We start from the raw sequence: 19560 nt of genomic DNA on the forward strand, positions 1-19560 counted from the left end.
TACTGATTAGAAAATGGAAAACAGAGTTATTCTAATATTCCACAGTTTCAAACGCGTTGCAAAGCTTTTTCGCATCGTTGTAGACGGAGATGGTGGTGCTAATGGCGGTAGTGGTTGTGAAGGGCGAGGAGATGGTAGTGGTGCGTGAAGAAGGGAAAGTCAAGGGTAAATGAGTTGAGTGGTGAGGTGGCATGCCACATGATGTCCACCTCACTGTGTTGTTAGTGCCGCATCAAATTTAATATCCATCTTGGACAATTTTAACCGAGAAAAGATATATTTGAACTCAAATTATAACAGTAGGGATATATTTGAACCTAAAGTATAATAAAGGATATATTTAGCCTTTTTTCACTAGTACAGAGGTATATTTGGCCCTTTTCCGTTTTTTAAATGAATGAGAGAAGACTATTTAGAAATGAAATTACGGTGAAGATATTTGTGAATGAAAAAGCCAAATATATAGCAACATATACTAGTAGTAAGGTCATGTCAACACAATTACAAAAAGGAAAGCAACAACTAGAACAAAGCCATCGCTTTCCTCGACCAGAGCCAACTAAAAAGATTAAAGTTACAAAAAAAATGATTAGTCTGAACTGAAAGGAGCTACAATAAATTAGAGCTGGCTGCTGCAATCAAAATGCAGTCTATCCCCATCTAGTTCCTTCTCAATCTTCAGTAGGTAATTCACAGCTTCCATACTCTGTCAAGAAAAAAATACCAAATAGAAAAAGAAAAAAAAAAAAAAAAAAAAGTTACCTCAAATATAAATAAATAAAGAAAAAGTGACACAGATAGAAGAAAACTTGAGTGGGCGTAGTGTGCAACACAGGAGCAGTAACTTTCAAGTACCCATAGAAAGAAAATATGATCTAGAAAAAGCACCAAGGATGGATGCAAAAATGCTTTATTTTCAGCTTTATCGTACCAAAGGTAAATCTTTATTAACTACAGATAATAAATCCTAGTGTTATTTTGAACCATCCATGAATATCCATTGAATAAACAAGATGTTGAAAAATGAATGTAAAAAAAAATCATCAAACGATCACAATATGTTAAATTAGCATAGCATGTTAATCACCAAAGATTGTGGTGCGCTAATAAGTATTAATTCCTTCATTTTGATTAAAGAATTCGGATTTGAACCATATAAATAGAGTCATCTTCAACAAGAAAGAATTTCCCGACACATACTCAAATTAGGCGAATAGCAAAGCAAATGAGTCCCAGATATCAAATAAAAAACCAAAAAAAAGAGAAAAAGCAGAACACCTTTTCCAACAGATTTAACATACTATAGCACAATATCTAACACATTAGTTATAGCACTGCAATGTAAATCCTAAACTAAGTAGGAGTTGGAGTTGTGTTTGGCCATAGTTTTTTAAATCATAATTTTTAGTGAAATGTAATTATAAAAAGTGAAAAAATTTTGAAAAATAAATTTTTCTTGTTTTTGATATTCCGGAATACAACTTCAAGTTGTATTCTGAATATTTATGGCCAAACGCCCAAAAGTAAAAAAAGTGAAAAAAAAATTCCGAAAAAAAGTAAATAATTTTTATGACCAAACGGCACTTAAATGTGATAGTATACCAATTCTGCTCTGTAAATCAGTGAAAAATAAACTATAAAGTGGTAAAAAATCACTGTCAACCCAAACGTCTCCGTCCATCCCGTGCTGTCCCCATGACCTCCCTGGCTTGCACCATCTTTCCAAGGTTAGTGGACCCTAATACCAACAAAATTTTCAGATGTGGGACCCCCAACCCTATTGTGCTACCAGTACACGATAGCAAATTCATCTCAACCAACCCCTTAAAGTGCGCCAAACATTAAATTTACCATCAAACACAAACATTATCCCTCGAGCCCTAAGTCAAAAGGTTCACAGTAATCAAGGATGAAAACCCAAAATCCAACACAAATTAGCGAAAAATCCAGACCCGTAAAGGAGAAGGGCCGGTGGGGGGCATTTGGGAAAGTCGGGCCAAGAAAATGACAATGTACTCCATCATTAAAACATAAATAAATATAATGTGAAACTTACTGAACTAACTCTATTTATCATATGCTTTTTTATCATTGAACAATATTAAAAAGGATAATTTTTTTTAATACTACGACATAGTTTAAAATACTTGTAAATTTTTGTTTTGAATTTCTAAAGTAACTTGTTTTGGAATAAAAAAAATTTGCAAAAGCAACACCCATTTTGAGACAGAGTGACAAATTCATAGGTGGGACCCCCTATTGTGCTACCAGTACCCGATAGCAAATTCATCTCAACCACCCTTAAAGTGCGCCACACATTAAATTTACCATCAAAACAAACATTATTATAACTGGAACCATAAGTCAAACATGTCACAGTAATCAAGGATTAAAAACGCAAACCCAACACAAATTAACGTAAAAAATCTAGAGAAATGATAAGCTACACTTACTAGGTTGTTGATGAACAATAAACGCGGCCCCGCCAAAATAACACGACCCCATCGCACGTCCATTTTTTTGATAATAACTATTGAAAGCAAACGACGCATGCGCTTCTAACGTGTTAGGATTATAACACGTGGACCCTGGTTGAATCGAACGGCAATCAGCTCCACCCTCACCACAAGCATAATCTAAAGCCGCTTGTAAATTATCTTTTCCCGATTCACCACTCGCCACACACCATGTTTGTCCGCCACGCGCTGTCACATTTCCCTTTTTACCCTTCTTCATTCTTCGATTTCCGGCAACCGGTGGCCGGTCAACATAATGCTTTAAACCCTCCATAGTCAACGGTATGTCATAAACTTTTTCCTCATTCGGGTAAAACAACCCGAAATTACGCTCCGATGTTGGACCCGGTTTTTTGTTCTCGTTGAAAATAGCAAAGAGGAAGACAGTAAGTTCTTCTTTAGGTCTTAATGGTGTCCCACCACCGGTTAAGATTCTTTTTACAAGGTTACCGTTGTACGAGGCTGCATTGTCCACGCTGGCACCTATTTCGGTTTCATCTCCTTTTGACGGCCAACCAGTTTCCGTTACGACCGTTTTAATATCATCGTACTTCAAACCCGACAATGCAGCGTTAACGGCGTCAATTTGAGCGTCAAATAAGCTAAAGTAACGGAGTCCGTTACCAGCGTCAACAACACCAGGGTTTTCATGGAATAAAGCGTAGTCAAGAGGGATGACGTCAGAGTTTGACTCGTATGCAAAAAAAGGGTAACAGTTAACCATAAGGTAAGAACCAGTTTGACGTAGGAAATCCAACATGGGTTTAATTACGGGTTCGATTAATTCGGGTCGGAATGACCCGGCTGAAGAAGGGTAAGAGTTTTGCAATGCACTAAGTGCAATGGGTGATGACACTTTTATTTTGTCATGGAAATTGTACTTAACTAGAGCTTGATGTACATTCTTCATAGCGAGTACAAGAAAACGGGTCGTGTTATGCGGGTCAACGAAAACTTCGTTTCCAACGGCTATCGATTCGATTAGGGTAGAAGGATAGTAAGCAGCTACATTTTTTTGGACCCATGAGTAAGCAAAAGATTGACGTTTAGCTGCATTGTAAAGGAGCTCGTTAGGAAGGTCTACAGTAACTTTAATACCCGACCCGGAAAGTGCTTTAAGCACAGCCGGGTCAGTATCGTAAACCTTGACCCGTTCTACGCCTTGAGATTTTAGTAGTGCTATAACTTTGGATGCTGATGGTAAGTTGTTAGCTACACGACCATAGTTTACACCAATTGAACCACCATCTGAAATTACAAAAAAAAAGTTTAGTTAAGACAGAAAGTTTAACATGAAGTAAAGAGTAAAGAAAATGAGATGTTAATTACCTGCAATGGAGGAGAAAAGGGAAAGGGAAAAGAGAAAGAGAAGACAAATGGTGAGTTTTTCCATGCTCTATTTTTGCTTGGAGAAGGAACAGAGAGCATGAAAGTGTGTGTTGCTTTGAGTATAATGCAGACCAAGATATTAGGGGGGAGTGTATGTATAGATAAAAAATAGTGGGAGAAAATGACAAAAATGGTCCCTTATGTTTAAGTGAAAATTCAAATTAGTTCTTTTAAGTATGCGCTCAACAGTTTTAATCTTTCAGATTTATCAAAAGTTAACATTTTTAAGTCTCTGTTAAATATCCGCTGAACTTTGTTTGTTATATTTAACGAGAACTATGAAGAAAAAAAAAAAAGGAAATTAGTAGGAGCTCATATTTAGAGATACATTTTTGATAGTTTATGCTCTTTTTAATTTATTTCTACAGTTTAATGCAGTTTCTTGAAGTGTAATACTATATGTTAATTCTTTTATATCTTTTTAGTGTTTAGTATAGTTTTTTGGGTTGCATATTGTCGGATTCAATGAAATTTTCTTATCGTTTATGGTTGAACTTTTTTTTTATACCGTTTCTGTCAAATCTAACGAATATTCCCTCCAGTCCAAAATAATTGAGGATTTAGCCTCTAAAAGCTAGTCTAAAATAATTGAGGTTTTAGTTTATCAAGAAGGTATTTCATTCTTTTTTCAAATTTACCCTTACCGCATTCATAACTCAATGAACAAATTTAATGCTTGTTAGTTTCAAAGCCCCTTAATTTTTAGAGGTGAGTGAATTCTTTAATTCATGTGCTCAAATCTAACGCCTTAATTACTTTGGACCGGAAGGAGTATAACTTATTAAATATTTGATGAAGACTAAAAGTAGTACTAATATTTATAGTACTAATTTTTAACAAATTTAAATGATCAAAACTGTTCATTACATATTAAAGGACTATTTGGAAATTACCCTTAAAACATAAGGGCTTATTTTTGTTATTTTTTCTGTATAATAATGGCGTCGGAGGATTGAGGGGATCGAGGGGAATAGGTGGTGGGGGAATGGGGGGCCCTACTATTCTACGAAAGGTCAGAAGAAGCCAATGAAGTAGAAGAAGCAGAGCACATGGCCCCTATTACTCTATTCCAAGATCCCACTTAATTAAAAATGGGAGTGATGTTTAATGTGAATGGTTGATCCTAAGATCCTATAAAGTGCCATACATTTACTAGTAGATCGATGATTATTGCACTTGACCACTACACTAGTACTTCAGAAGATATTGTGCCGTTGATGAGCTTATGCTTTTCGTTGTATTCTGCTTGTTGTTTTGAGGTCTCAAAATTAGTTTAGAACTAACAATTCAAATATGTGGTGTAATGATAAATGCAAATCTTGAAAATTAGAGTTTTGGTGGGTGTTTGAACTTAAAAATGTGATACTTGAAAAAAAAAATGAAAAAGATGTTTTGAAATAAGTTATGTTTGGACATACATTTAACTTTAAAAAAAAAAAAAGTTAAAATTTTGTGATTGAAAAAAAAAATCACTTGAAAAATTGGTGAAATTCACTTTTTCGAACTTCAATTCATCTTTAAGAAAAACAATTTAATGTATAACATAATGCTATTTTGATTATTTTTTTATGCAAAAACAAAAATATCATAATGACAAACGGGAGCTAAATTTCATCAAAGATAAAAACAAATATTATGTGATTTCTTTTCATTTAACTTCTGTCTAATTCTCCATGAGTGGAATAATTAAAGTACGCACAGATTGACCTAAGCATCATTGTTATAAAAAATAGTATAAAATAATATAGTTCTCTTAAATACTTTGAAGTTAAAAGTGACACTGTGAGTAACATAATTGAAGAATGCTGTAAAATTTTGAATCAAGTCCCACGGATGTAACACTTGCTTTTGTCTTCTTTAAACCACTGTTCTCTTCCACAAAGTTTACCATTTGTTTTACATGTGAGTTGTGATACCTCCAAAAAGGACCACTTGTCGACTGATCCGGTTAATGCAGATTAAAGTGCATGTCAAAAGAGATAGAAGGGTAATGACCCGCTGTGGGAAAAAGATGCCAGTACAAGGTTTAAAAGAGTGAGTTTTCTTTTTATCAATTATCAATTAAGGGGAGCTTTAGTGCGTAAAATCATCTTCAAGTAACTTACAATGTATTATTAGTTTGAATTGTGAAAACAGTCATTAATATTTAAGTATTGTTATAAAATAAAGACTATGAAGTAAATACACAAGAGAGAAGTATAAGAGAGGAATTGATTGTTTATATAATTTCTACAAATGAACTCCTATTTATTGTAGGAAATATGTTAACAACTTGGTGGCCATAAGTGAACAACTTGGTAGTCACACATACTTGGTGCCCAAGTATTTTGGTGGGCATCGAACTTACAAGTAAATTCATGGACAAACATATTAATATTTACAACAAGTATACAATTTTTAGCCGATTCTTGTGTGAATATATGATGCTTCGTATATGGAATTACCTTTTTATTGAATCATGAGACTTCTTCATTATCATTATTTATTAAAGGGACTCTGTAATTTGATTGATTAGATGAATGCCAGTGTTAGAGACAACAACATTTTTGGAATTTCCAACACAACAAAAGAGTGCAAGAACAAGAAAAAAAACATTATATCACGCCTCGACATAATGGATCAAATAATGATAGAATAGACCTGCATGTGACCAATTTTGGATTAATTTGATTGATTAATGATCAATGGTTATTGTACAATTGTGTGCTTGAACTCAAATCACAACTTATATGTACAATAACCTCATTTATCATTACTTCAAAACAACGGAGTAGTATTATACATAATCTCATATTGTTAGACGTCTTATTTAAAAAATAATCTGATATAATCTCTCTCATAAATGGCGTTAAAACATTTTAATAGCAAAAAATTGCTGACATGAACGCTATATGTCTCCCTGTAAGTCTGTAACATTCCTGTTTAGTTAATGAATTTTTATCTTTAGTACAAAAAAGAAGAAGCTACATTTCTTAGCCTCGTACTCGTTAAGCACTTCCCTAAACTTCCTAAAAATGGAAAACAAATTATGATCAATGGAAAAATAAGAAGCACAGAAATAATTAATTAAATGTTAACTTACAATAAAAACAAAAACATAAACAGATCATGCAACAACGCTTTTTTAATACTTTAAGCAAATATATAGGGGGAAACAAGAGGACAAGTCTTGGGAAATGCAAGCATGAAGGAAACATTCACTGAGAGGCTTCCAAGTTGAACTCCCTGTAGCCCATATTCGAGTCCAGAATAAGAAGGGTGATTTGCACTTTTGTTCCTTTTTATGCTGGTTTTTAATTTTTGTGCTTCAAATGGACTTGTCTTTAAGTTTTATCCTTTAAAATTGAACTTATGCCTAGAGGATCATAAATTCCGCATCATAATATCCACAAGTTATGTCAGTGTTCGATTTTGAAGGACAAAAATTAAAGACCAGCCCATTTGAAGGATAGGTTGATTCCTGAGAGGGCCTAGAGTTTGGACTCAACAAAGAATTTGGACAATATTGGGCAAAAATAAGGTGTACAAGTCCAAACTCGGGATCTTAACATTTTCAGCTAGTCGACTAAAAATAAATTCGTCAATTGCATTCATCGATGGTGTATATTTCATGTAAACTCTGCACATTAATTATACTAGTTAACATTTATTAGAAAATAAAGATTAGGATTAATTTTTTTAGATTGATGTATAGTGTAAACTTTTCAGAATCTTTTTTATTACAGGAAATGTTGCAAGAGGTGTCAAGCTATGTGTTAGGTTAAAATTGGACAAGTTGAACCAATGAACGGGTTATGACTTGTCTTATATTATTTCTGTCAATATAAGTTAAGATCAATTTGGAACCAATGAATCATAGTAAACTCTTGATCCTGCTTAAACTTGTTTTGTCTTGTGAGTTAATTTTGTATTTGTAGCTGTACAGTTGAGTTGCTACATACTTTCAAATCTTATGAAATCATTATTTTTTTCCTTTATATGGATTATTGGATATATAGTAGTATAAATCAATGCAAATGCTTAGATGACTTAGTTAGGATTGTGTTCAAATTGACCTATCACTAAATATTTATAGCATAACATATTCAAACTCAGCTAAATTTACATTTTATATCGGAGTTATGCTTCCCTGCAAGTTTCATAGTTTGAACAGAATATTCCATTAAGGGTGTGTTTGGTACGAAGGATGAAATGTTTTCTCAAGGTAAAAACAAATTCTTTTAGAATAAAAAAAATAACTTCTCAAATGAAAGTAGAGAAAATAAGTTCCATAATTCATTTCACTCCTCCATCCTCAAATACACTCCACCCCCGCCTCATAGCCTCGTAAGAATCCGATCCGTAGTTTTGTTAAATTGTGATTGAAATTGTGTTATGAAAACTTAGGTAAGTTTGTATACCTATTTAGAATTTATCGGGTTGGTCAGTGTGAAAGCCCGAGAGCTTGGGCTGTTTTGGCCACATGTTGAGCGTTTTAGTTGTTGCGAATGTTGTTGAGTCTGTTGCAGTCGCATACAAAAGACTAGTCGAAAATGTGGACAGTTGATCGCAAATGTGAAGGAGCTACTCTGGTAGACCGCAAAGGCAAAGTTTGGTCCGCATTTGCGATTTCGCAAATGTGATGCCATATCGCAAAAGTGATGTCGGACCAGTCCAAGGGATTTTACAATTGCGACGCTTTTTCCGCAATTGCAACGACACCCGGTATAAAACGAACAATGATAAAATTAAATTTGAAATACTTTCATTTTGATAATGCATAAGCTCGAAGTGAGGAATCAATAGAAGAATTTCAACCTAAATCCTTAAGGTGTTGATTCTTTAAATTCTTTTTGCGATTATACTCGATATTAAAATAATCCAATCCATGAAATCTTGAGTTTTGAATGATTAAATTGAGGATTTTGACCTTAATCTAAATTGGATAATTTTATAATTTGACTTATCAATTATCGATTTGGACTCCATATTTTATGGTAATATGTTCATACAATTAATTTTGAAATTTGGACTGTTGATCCGAGGGGCAGGTTTGAGTTGACTTTCATCCCGAGGCATCCTAAATTTATGGGATTAGTTTTTCTAGACTAATTGAACCCGCCGTTTATGTATTTGAATATCTGGGGCTATTGAGGTCATTTGAGGAGATTTCGGCGTTTCAAAAGAAGTCTAAGTACCGATTATAAAGCGAATGAGACTTTAACTTCTCGTATATTTGCTTTTCAGAAATGTCATTATTTGACTTTCAAATACCTTTTGGTGTCAAATACCACAATTTTAGTTGTTAGTCATATGAAACCATAGTGATTGCTTTAAACGCTTTACTTGATGAAATCTAAGATATTCAGCATGATTTGTTAAAACATGCATGACATACTAGATGCATTGATTGGGAAGCATGTTATGGCGCGTGCTGCCTTTTTATGTGTTGAAATGCATAACATGACTTCATATTTATCAATTGATATTATTACTATAATTGAACTGCTTGTTTGACTTGCTATGATCTCAATTAGATTGTACCAATGACTTATCGGTTGTGGGCAATACCTAATTTATGCACAGCCTGGGTAGCACTCACTTTGAATGGTCTAGTATTTCACACAGTTGGTTGGGCTACTGATGGAATGAGGTTAACTATGGACGTACTGGTGAAACGCATAGTTCTGTGTAGGTAAAGAAGTGCCATGTGGACGGTCTAATGAAACACATAGATACCATCGGGTTGTTATTTTGAGCTGAACATGTATATTTGTTGGCGTTCATGTTAATATGTTGTTGCACTCGTATTAAATATATATTTTAATTCACACATGACATTCGTTTTATTTTGGAGACTTGCTCTATGGGTATTACTGAGTGGAGCGTGGAGGTGGTGGAGGTGGGGGCTTATCACGACCCAAAATGGGGGGTCATCACTGGCAAGAGCCAATACCCCAATCGCAAAAATGCCATTAATCGAGAAAGAAAAGAATAAGTTCAAGTCATCCATAATATAAAAATAAATTTCGTCATGAAATGAAAGGACAGAAATAACATAAGTTTGAATATACACTCCAACTCCCCAAATATATCAAAGAGCATCTATGAATATCTGAGTACAATTGTGAGATACATCTCAAAGAATACTGAAATCAACGGAAAATGAAAAAGTGTATGATCGCTATCACGATCAGGAGTTGGCTCACCTTAGCTAAAATAAACAACTATCCCGAATTAGATCAAAGAGAAACCTCTGTGGTACTAGAACTAGGATTGAGTCCGGAGCCAAAATGGCATATTTTTACAGCAATTAGACCAAAATAGGCTGTGTTTTTTTTTATACCCAAATGGGTATTTCGTTGATCATTCAACGAAATACCCCCAGTTACTGTTCATAGCAGCAACTCTTTTTTTTTTTTTTGCATTTCGTGGAACAATCCACGAAATAGCTTTTTTTTTTTTTTTTTAATTTCGTGAAAAAAATGATTTTTTTTTTTTTTTTTACATATCATGACACAATCCACGAAATAGATGTTTTTTTTATTTTATTTCGTGAATAAAAAAAGAAATAGGAAATTATAATTTTTTTTGTTTTTGCATTTCGTGTATTAAAAACGAAATAGGATAAATTTTTTTCTAATTTCGTTCGTATAAAAAGGACATTGGAATATATATATATATATATATATATATTATTTCGTGTATTAATGAAGGAAATTGATTTGTTTTTTTATTTTTTTTGCATTTCGTAATCTAATGAACGAAATAGGTTTTTTTTTTTTTTTTGTATTTAGTGAATAAAAAAATGAAATAGGAAATTATATATATATATATATATATATATATTGCATTTCGTGTATTAAAAAACGAAATAGGAAAATAATTTTATTTTCATTTCGTTTATATAAAAATGAAATAGGAATACATACACACACACACATATATATATATATATATATATATATATATATTTCATTCATGTACCAATGAAATAGGATGAATATATATATATTTTTGTGTTTCATTTATAAAAACATTTATATATTCACGAAATAAAAGAAAATCTTATTTCGTTTTTTAATAAACGAAAAAAAAAACTAGTTGTAAAGTCAAGACATAACTTTATTTTAAATATAAATATAATTCTAAAAAATATAGGGAGAAAACTAGTTGTAAAGTCGTCAAACTTTAGATGGTCATAACTTTGCGCTCGGACGTCCGATTTACGCGATTTTTTTTTTTGATTTTGGGTATTTTTCCGAGATCTATGCACACAAACTGCCGTGGCCGAGCCGATTTTAAAAAAAAAACGTCTTTTATCACATTCAATTTCAATTTTTTCCCAAATTGGCGTGAAATTTTCAGTTTTATTTACTTATAAGATGATGATACGCAATAGATTTCAACGTAAAAATCCGGGGGTAATGTATGCGCGAATGTCAATTTCATCGTGGTTTCAATTTTTGAAAATAAAAGCTGACTAATTTTCTCGATATATAAAGTTGACTAAAATAACCTTACAGTTAAACACTAAGTTTTTTGAAAAATATATTTTAAAAAAATTAAAAAATGGCTTTTAATCAATTTGGAATATATATATATATATATATAAAAAATCAATTTCAAATTTTTTTTTTATATTTCGTGGATTGTTCCACGAAATGCAAAATAAAAAATTAAAAAAAAAAAATATTTCGTGGATTGTTCCACGAAAATGCAAAAAAAAAAAAAAAAAAACAGTTTTAAATTAAAAAATAAAACGTTTTTTCGTTAATATAAATAAAAGCTGTTTTTTTTTTTTTTTTTTTTTTTGCATTTCGTGGAAAAATCCACGAAATATGTTTTTTTTTTGTTTTTATTTTGCATTTCGTGGAACAATCCACGAAATATTTCATTGGTACATGAATGAAATATATATATATATATATATATATATATATATATATATATGTATGTATGTATTCCTATTTCATTTTTATATAAACGAAATGAAAATAAAATTATTTTCCTATTTCATTTTTTAATACACGAAATGCAAAATATATATATATATATATATATATATATATAAGTTCCTATTTCGTTTTTTTTTTCACTAAATACAAAAAAAAAAAAAAAACCTATTTCGTTCATTAGATTACGAAATGCAAAAAAAATAAAAAAACAAATCAATTTCCTTCATTAATACACGAAATAATATATATATATATATTTTCCAATTTCCTTTTTATACGAACGAAATTAGAAAAAAATTTAGCCTATTTCGTTTTTTAATACACAAAATGCAAAAATAAAAAAAAATTATAATTTCCTATTTCTTTTTTTATTCACGAAATAAAATTAAAAAAATATCTATTTCGTGGATTGTGTCATGATATGTAAAAAAAAAAAAATCATTTTTTTCACGAAATTAAAAAAAAAAAAAAAGAAGCTATTTCGTGGATTATTCCACGAAATGCAAAAAAAAAAAAAAAAAGAGTTCTTTGCTATGAACGATGGCGGGGTATTTCGTTGAATGATCAACGAAATACCCATTTGTATAAAAAAAAAAGAAGCTTTATATTTTGGTCTAATTACTGTAAAAATATGCCATTTTGGCTCCGGACTCACTAGGATTTGTACGAGATAGAAACATCAAGAAGGATGAGCATAAAGTCCAACAAGATCATCGGTCAACGCTGCCACTTCCACCTCTTTTGTAGAAATTATATATAAATAAATTATATACAAATTCCTTTGGAATAGTATTTTTTGATTATTTATCAAACAACAAAATTTAAATTAAAAAATCCTTATTTTTTGTGAAAAGAAATTTCCTTCGTACCAACACATCCTAAGTCAAGAATTTAATTCCAGATTTTTATTTTTTGTAATTTTCAGATTTTGATTCTTGAAAATTGAAATTCTGCTACGCTATATAGTTGAAACCCAATCATGGAACGAGGAGATTTGGGTTAACCATCATTTGAAGCCCCTATTTTAATGGTCCAGATATAGGAATCTGCACATAACTTATCCTTTATACTCCCTCCGTCCACTTTTACTCATTACCTATTGACTTGACACATCTATTAACGGCTCCAAAAATAAAATAGAAAGTTTAGCATATTATCCTTAATTATTGCTAATTCCAAAGTCTTGGAAAAAAGAACTGAAAATTTTGACTTATTAATTCTAAGAGTAAAATAGGAAAAGTTGATAAATTATGTCTTGATTTTTTAAAGTGGACAAGTAAAATTGGATAATTATTTTTAATATTGTAGACAAATAAAAATGAACGGAGGGAGTAATGTGATGGTACGATAGACAAAGGATACTTAAGGAATCACAGCCAAAAGAAATTCTCGAATTGTATATACCTATGTAACATACAATTTCAACCTTGGGGACATGAATAATTTCGAAGTCCCAGCCCCAACATAAAAAGGTACGCCGTAGTAATTAGTTGTACGAAAGATAAATTTAATTATTGGTACGACTTGAAACGTGGAAGTAAAGTTAACTATACGTAGTGAAAATTATCCTTACAAGTGTCTGAAACCAAGACCGAGAGGTTGAGTGTCAAGGTTTACAAACTCAGCTAATTCTGATCGCGTTTTTTGGCTGGCGGACTCTTTCATGAGTTCTACATTGAATTTCTCAAATGATCAACTTGAGTTAATTGTAGAGTAAAAATATTTCTTATTTTTCTTTTAATAAGATTAATTAATTTAAACATTATCTTCTAATAAAATAATCTTAAATGAAGAACTCACTTTTTGACACTAAAAATTTGACTTGAGTCAGCTCGACGAATTAAAATCACCTCTATGTGTCTAAGAGCCTGTTTGGATGAATTTATGCGCATATAAATTTTGCATAGCCTTATAATCTAAAAAATAAGTTGGAATAATCTAACTTATTTGTTTTAGCTTATTTATTTTAAATTTACTTTAGATAAGCTAAGTCAAATGGGCCAATTATTTTTTAACTTATTTTAAGCACAAAATGACTTTAAGTCAGCGTAAAACTTACCAAAAAAAAAGCTAAAAAAACGAGCTATAAGCAACTTATAAGCAACTTATAAGCCAATCCAAACGGGCTCTAAACAACTCACCATACGCAAAATTTTAAAAAGGATCAACTAAAAATTTATGAGCTCGAAATATTCAAGTGGAATTATACATGGAATCGTAGAACCTAGTGAACCGAGTGTACTATTGAAGAATGAACTTTGCTTCTCTTATAATTTTGTAGGAGATAACTTTCTAAATTCTTTTATCTAGCATTCTAAATTCTAATAGACTCATTGATTTTGTAGCTTGGGGAGCGAGTTTAATTATTCAATTTAGAAGGATACTAAAGGTTGAGCGAGAGGGAAAGGGGAAAAGTAGGAAGAGGAAATGTATCAAAAGAATTTGGAGTGTTAGCAATAAAAAATGTGATCACACCGGTAATAATGGACAATGTCTCATCAAAACTCGAATCCGCAACTTTTATAGGACAAAAAAAAAAGGTTAAACCAAACTAATACAAAAAAAAAAAAAACATAAGTAGTTTTCACGCACTAATTTAGTGCGTGAAAGGACCAAACGCAAAATAAACGGGTTTGGCCTTTCACGCACAAAATTTGTGCGTGAAAGAGCAATCTTCCATGATTGCAAACAATTTTGCACTTTCGTCGTATTCCAAAAGTCATAAGAAAATTAGTTGTCCATATATTTATGGAAAATAATTTATAAACACTCGGTATTATACTAATCCAATTAATTATATATTCATGTGTACTTACGTCTACTTAACGAGTCCGAACCAAAATGACTCAATAAAAAACCAAGTGAACCAAAATACCCCAACAAAAAAAAAGTTACAAAACTATCTTTAGCGCAGTATTTTACTGCACTAAAGAATTTTTTTTTTTTTGCATAGCGCAGTATTTTACTGCGCTATAGCTAGCACTAAAATAAAAAAAAATTTGGTAAACTTTTTTTTTTTTTTTGCAACACTTAGTAATCGGAGCCTACATAGTATTTTTTCCATACTTTGACTAATGATTAGTCGTGTGTCAAGACCCCGAAACTTCAATATTTTATACGAACCCGATATTTTTTTCGTACAATAATGTAGGCTCAATACATCAAGGATACGTAAACGTTCGGATCGTCATTTTAGGGGTTCAAAAGGTGCTCGAAGTAAGTTTTGTTTGAAAAAACTTAATTTTTTTTTTTTTTGTATTAGTTTGGTTTAACTTTTTTTTTTTGTCCTATAAAAGTCGCGGATTCTCAAAACTTTAGCACTAAGCGCCTATTCTTGTACTATAACAACCACATAATTTGGACAAAAAATTTAAGTTGTCATTTGGACATAAATTAATTGATACATGAAAAAATTATTTAAAATTAAGTTAAAAAGGTTATTTTTAAGTTAAAGTTATATTTGAAAATGAAACACAATTGAAATTTTATGAATACAAAATTTAAAAAAATCCTAATTTTTTTTTTCAAATTACAAATTTCACTTTTGATGTAGAATAACAGATAAATTTAATAAATACTTCATCCGTTTCAATTTATGTGATACTTTTTATTTTTCAAAAGTCAATTTAATTAAATTGGATTAAATTAACTACTAATTTGAGACAAAATGAGTAAATATGTATTTGAAATAAATTTAAATGTTCTTTTCAAAGTTTTAAAAATACATATGGGCAAAGTGGTCCTAATAACAATTAAACAGAGGACAAAAAAGGAAATGGAAAGGACAAAATCTGAAAATTCAAAAAGAAAAAGATGCGTTGTTTTCACGGCAAGGGTACATCAGGAACTAGGAAAAATACTCTCATCTATAAATAAGTGAATAACCAATAAAATTGATACTCCTATAATCTCATCTTCCTTTGATTGATATAAGCCAGAGAATACAAGTGAAAAAAAAAAAAAAAAAAATGTCGCAAGCAGCAGAGGAAGATAAGAAGCCAGCTGGTGGAGATCAAGTTCACATCAACCTTAAAGTGAAAGGACAGGTTTGCCCCTTTCTTCCCTTTCCATATTCTCTATCAAAATCATAGGGTTTTGTTTTATATCATGTGTTAAAATTTAGTAGGCGTTTGGCTAAAGAAATCAAATATTTTTTTTCACTTTATTTGTAATATTTTTTGAAGTTAGAGTTGGAAGATGGAAATTTTGTTTGTTTATAGTTTTGGCAAAAATTATTTGCTTGAAAGTGAAAACAGGTAGTTAGGCCAAACGCTGATTGTCAAGTAAAGTGAAAAAAAGTGAAAAATTCAAATTGTCATAGCCAAACAGGTCCTTAGTGTTTTTTTCGAAAATAGTTTTGTCGAATCGTCGTGTTGTTTATATGCCTGCTTGATTTGTTCGACTTTCTATATAGCTGCAGTTATCATGCTTTTGATCATATGTTTCAGTTGTTGTGTTTGTGTTTATGGCCAAATGTGTTTTTTTTTTTCTTCAAAAAGTGGTTATTTGAAACATGGAGTGTTTGGCCAAAATTTTAGGAGAAAATAAGAGCCTGTTTGGATGAGCTTTTGGCTGATGACTTATAAGCCAAGAGCCATAAGTTCCTAACTTATGGTTTTTGGCTTAAAAATAAGTACTGAAAGAATTTTTTTTAATTTTACTCCAAACATTTTATAAGTGCTTAAAAGCTAGTATTTTGGTTTAGAAACACCTAAAATAAATCAGCAATTTGTGTTTAGCTACTCAATTTGAAAATCATAGTGTTTGATCAAACTTTTAAAAAGTGTTTTTAAGGTCTATCTAATTGAAGGATCAACATGTAGTGATCATATCTAAATTAAGTGATCATCTACTTAGATCTATCTAAAATTTGTGTTGACTACTTGTTACATCTACTTTTTTCTGTTAAATTGAATCGACACTTGCCAAAATTGAACTTAATTCAATCTAATACTTATCTAAGTTGAAGTAATTCAATGTTCCAATTAAATGTTTGACTTTAATTGAAACATTGAATTATTTTAATTTAGATAAGTATTAGGACTGAATTGAAATCTTGCACAGTGTTGATTCAATTTAAGGAAAAGAAGTGAATGTAACAAGTAGTCAATGATATGATTGACTTTAATTGAAACACTATATTACTTCAATCTAGATTAGGATTAGATTGAATTGAGTGAAAATTTTGGTAAGTGTTGAATCAATTTAAGGGAAAAAAAAAAAGTAGATATAACAAGTAGTCCATACAAATTTTTGACTTTAATTGAAACATTAAGTTACTTCAACTTAGATAAGTATTAGATTGAATTGAGTTCCTATTTTGAAAAAACACTTTTGAAAATAAGTTGATTTTGGAAGCTTGGCCAAACATGCTATTAATTTGTTTGAGAACTCTTCAAAAATATTGAGGGGTGCGTGTCAGTCACTCCAAATGTAGTGCATTTTTGGAGAATCCGACACGGTTGCGAAAATTAGTTTGTAAGCACTGAATCAACTTGAATCAAGTAGAAAATTTGTGTGAAACTGGATGATTAAGCAGTTACCTGATACTTTAGTCTCGGGGTCTTGTTATTGGTGCTTCGTAGATCTTATGATTAGTCTGGATGAAAATGAAGAAAGCTTATGCAATATTTTTAGTGTGTCATTTGCAAAGAGTTTGGTTTATGTAGCATTATTTTTGTAAAGTATGTATATATATATATATATAGTGTAACTGTTGGTGTTCCTTTGCATTATGAATCAAGGTATCTGTGGTTGTCAGATTATGTTTTAGAAAGAGTGGGTGTTATTTCCCCTAAAAACTTTTGCATCCATTTTGGGGTTGCAAAAGTGATTAATACCCGAAATTTACTAAGCCAGGTTTGTTGTGAACTTTGTCTGATCGGGTGGGCAAAAAGTAGTTGTTTGCTCCCTAGTTACTGGACCTAATTTGAATACATGTAAGATATTGTTTGCTCTGATATAAAAAGCTGAATACATGTAAAATATTCGGTTTCCGGAACAATTTCTTTTCTCATGGGGATACCGCTCATTCTTCTTGTGGTGGGGAGGTAGGGCGGGATTATAGATGGTAAAGTAGTCACTTTGCTTCTGTAATTTTTCGTATTGAATTTGATATATTTTTATATTTTTGAGATTTGAACACATCTCTGTTTGATACGGTATTAAAACAAAGGTAGAGGTCTAGCTTAACAGATACTGTTAGGATCATGACACTTTGATGTCTTCGTCATCAGTGGTAGGCTTTGCTGCTGCTTGTGTAAATTGCCTGTCAAGTAATGGTAGGCTTTGCTGCTGCTTGTGCAAATTGCCTGTCAAGTAGTGGTAGATATCTTTCCTTAGTCGTATCTATGTTGTTACCATATTAAAATTCTGTGTGATGGCTTTGCTGGTAAGGACATCCGGAACGGAAAGTGATCTTTTGTGTTGTATACTTGTATCTGCTAGCTGTCCTCCGTGTTATGACCTTCAAATGGAAACCTACTTACTCTCTGCCTTCATATTTCTCTTTGTTTGCTGCTGATACAATTTGATCGAGAAATCTGGTGTCTTTGATGATTGATTCCATCTTCCCTTGTCATCATTACGGTGATGGGCTGCCTTTCAATGATAAGTACCCTCTTGCCTGCTACAACGAATAGGACAATGGTGAGAGTATTTACTGATTTAGTTTTCTATTCGTTGCAGGATGGTAATGAAGTCTTCTTTAGGATTAAAAGAAGCACCCAGCTTAAGAAACTCATGAATGCATATTGTGACCGGCAGTCGGTGGACTTCAATTCAATTGCCTTCTTGTTTGATGGTCGCCGTCTTCGTGGAGAGCAGACTCCAGATGAGGTATCTGTCTCCCTCTCACACACTGTCAAGACCATATGTGCGCACACAAATTAGACAATAGGACATGAAAAATCTTATGTTCGTTTACCCTTGTGCTTTATTAAACTCTTGTGATTAATATGCTTGTTTCCTAACATTTTTTCTTCCTTGCTTTAGCTGGAGATGGAGGACGGTGATGAAATTGATGCAATGCTGCATCAAACTGGAGGCTCAACTGTTTGAGGAGTCTCTTTTGTTTATGGACATAGTTTGTGCTTCTAGGTAGTATGACTTTAATGAATGTAGCTTTTGCTACCTTAGGACATGTAAGCAATATATGAGCTATGTGGTTTTGCTTGCGGACCAGCTTGTATGAACTTAACTACTACTATTACTTACTGTTGTAAGAAGATAACCTCGCTGTGAAATTAAAGTGTTGCTTGTTCTATCTATGAGCCATCTCCTCAATAACCTTGCTTCCAGGAAGCATATCCAGATGAGATTGCGGGCAGGATCATCTCATGCTTTGATTAAAGCATGAATTTCCATCACTGATATCAGTTAGGCACAGCAGCAGCCTTGTTCCCAGTGGATGACTCCACGAGAAACAAGATGCTCTGCCCTTGTAAAATCGTCTCTAAAGTTATTTGTTTTTATTTGGGGTGCTTGAAGGGCTATCCTTAAATACGGATAATTAGCTAATTCTATATCACCTGCTGTATTTGCTTCAATTACACATGCGAATATAGTGAACTGATCATGGCTTATGTTTAACGTTCTTGAATACACATTGCATCATGCACTTTCAAGGTCTATTGATGCGTGGGTGCGCTCCAAACGTATAAGAGAAAGGGCAGGGAAAAGGTGTATGGAGCTTTAATTCTGCACCGTCTGGAAAGAGG

The 19560-nt window shown here is 32.0% G+C and overlaps 2 protein-coding genes and 1 long non-coding RNA gene across 3 annotated transcripts; 2 read left to right on the forward strand and 1 right to left on the reverse strand.

Annotated features, from left to right (window-relative positions):
* Positions 1 to 438: 438 nt before the first annotated feature.
* On the reverse strand, positions 439 to 4004 carry LOC132036147 (glucan endo-1,3-beta-glucosidase 12). The gene is made up of 3 exons (XM_059426401.1): positions 3846 to 4004; positions 2454 to 3764; positions 439 to 706 (listed from the first exon to the last, which is right to left on the reverse strand). Exons 1-3 carry the CDS (start codon positions 3907 to 3909, stop codon positions 672 to 674), a joined length of 1410 nt encoding a protein of 469 aa, XP_059282384.1. The 5' UTR covers positions 3910 to 4004; the 3' UTR covers positions 439 to 671.
* Positions 4005 to 15731: 11727 nt separating this feature from the next.
* On the forward strand, positions 15732 to 19110 carry LOC132035868 (small ubiquitin-related modifier 1). Its single transcript, XM_059426009.1, has 3 exons — positions 15732 to 15888; positions 18530 to 18679; positions 18836 to 19110. Exons 1-3 carry the CDS (start codon positions 15811 to 15813, stop codon positions 18899 to 18901), a joined length of 294 nt encoding a protein of 97 aa, XP_059281992.1. The 5' UTR covers positions 15732 to 15810; the 3' UTR covers positions 18902 to 19110.
* Positions 15915 to 16354, forward strand: LOC132035869 (uncharacterized). The gene is made up of 2 exons (XR_009409456.1): positions 15915 to 15953; positions 16107 to 16354. It is a non-coding gene; the product is annotated as an uncharacterized LOC132035869 (long non-coding RNA).
* Positions 19111 to 19560: the final 450 nt, after the last annotated feature.

The sequence above is a fragment of the Lycium ferocissimum genome, chromosome 11 (assembly GCF_029784015.1).
Source record: "Lycium ferocissimum isolate CSIRO_LF1 chromosome 11, AGI_CSIRO_Lferr_CH_V1, whole genome shotgun sequence".
Classification (NCBI taxonomy): Eukaryota; Viridiplantae; Streptophyta; class Magnoliopsida; order Solanales; family Solanaceae; genus Lycium; species Lycium ferocissimum.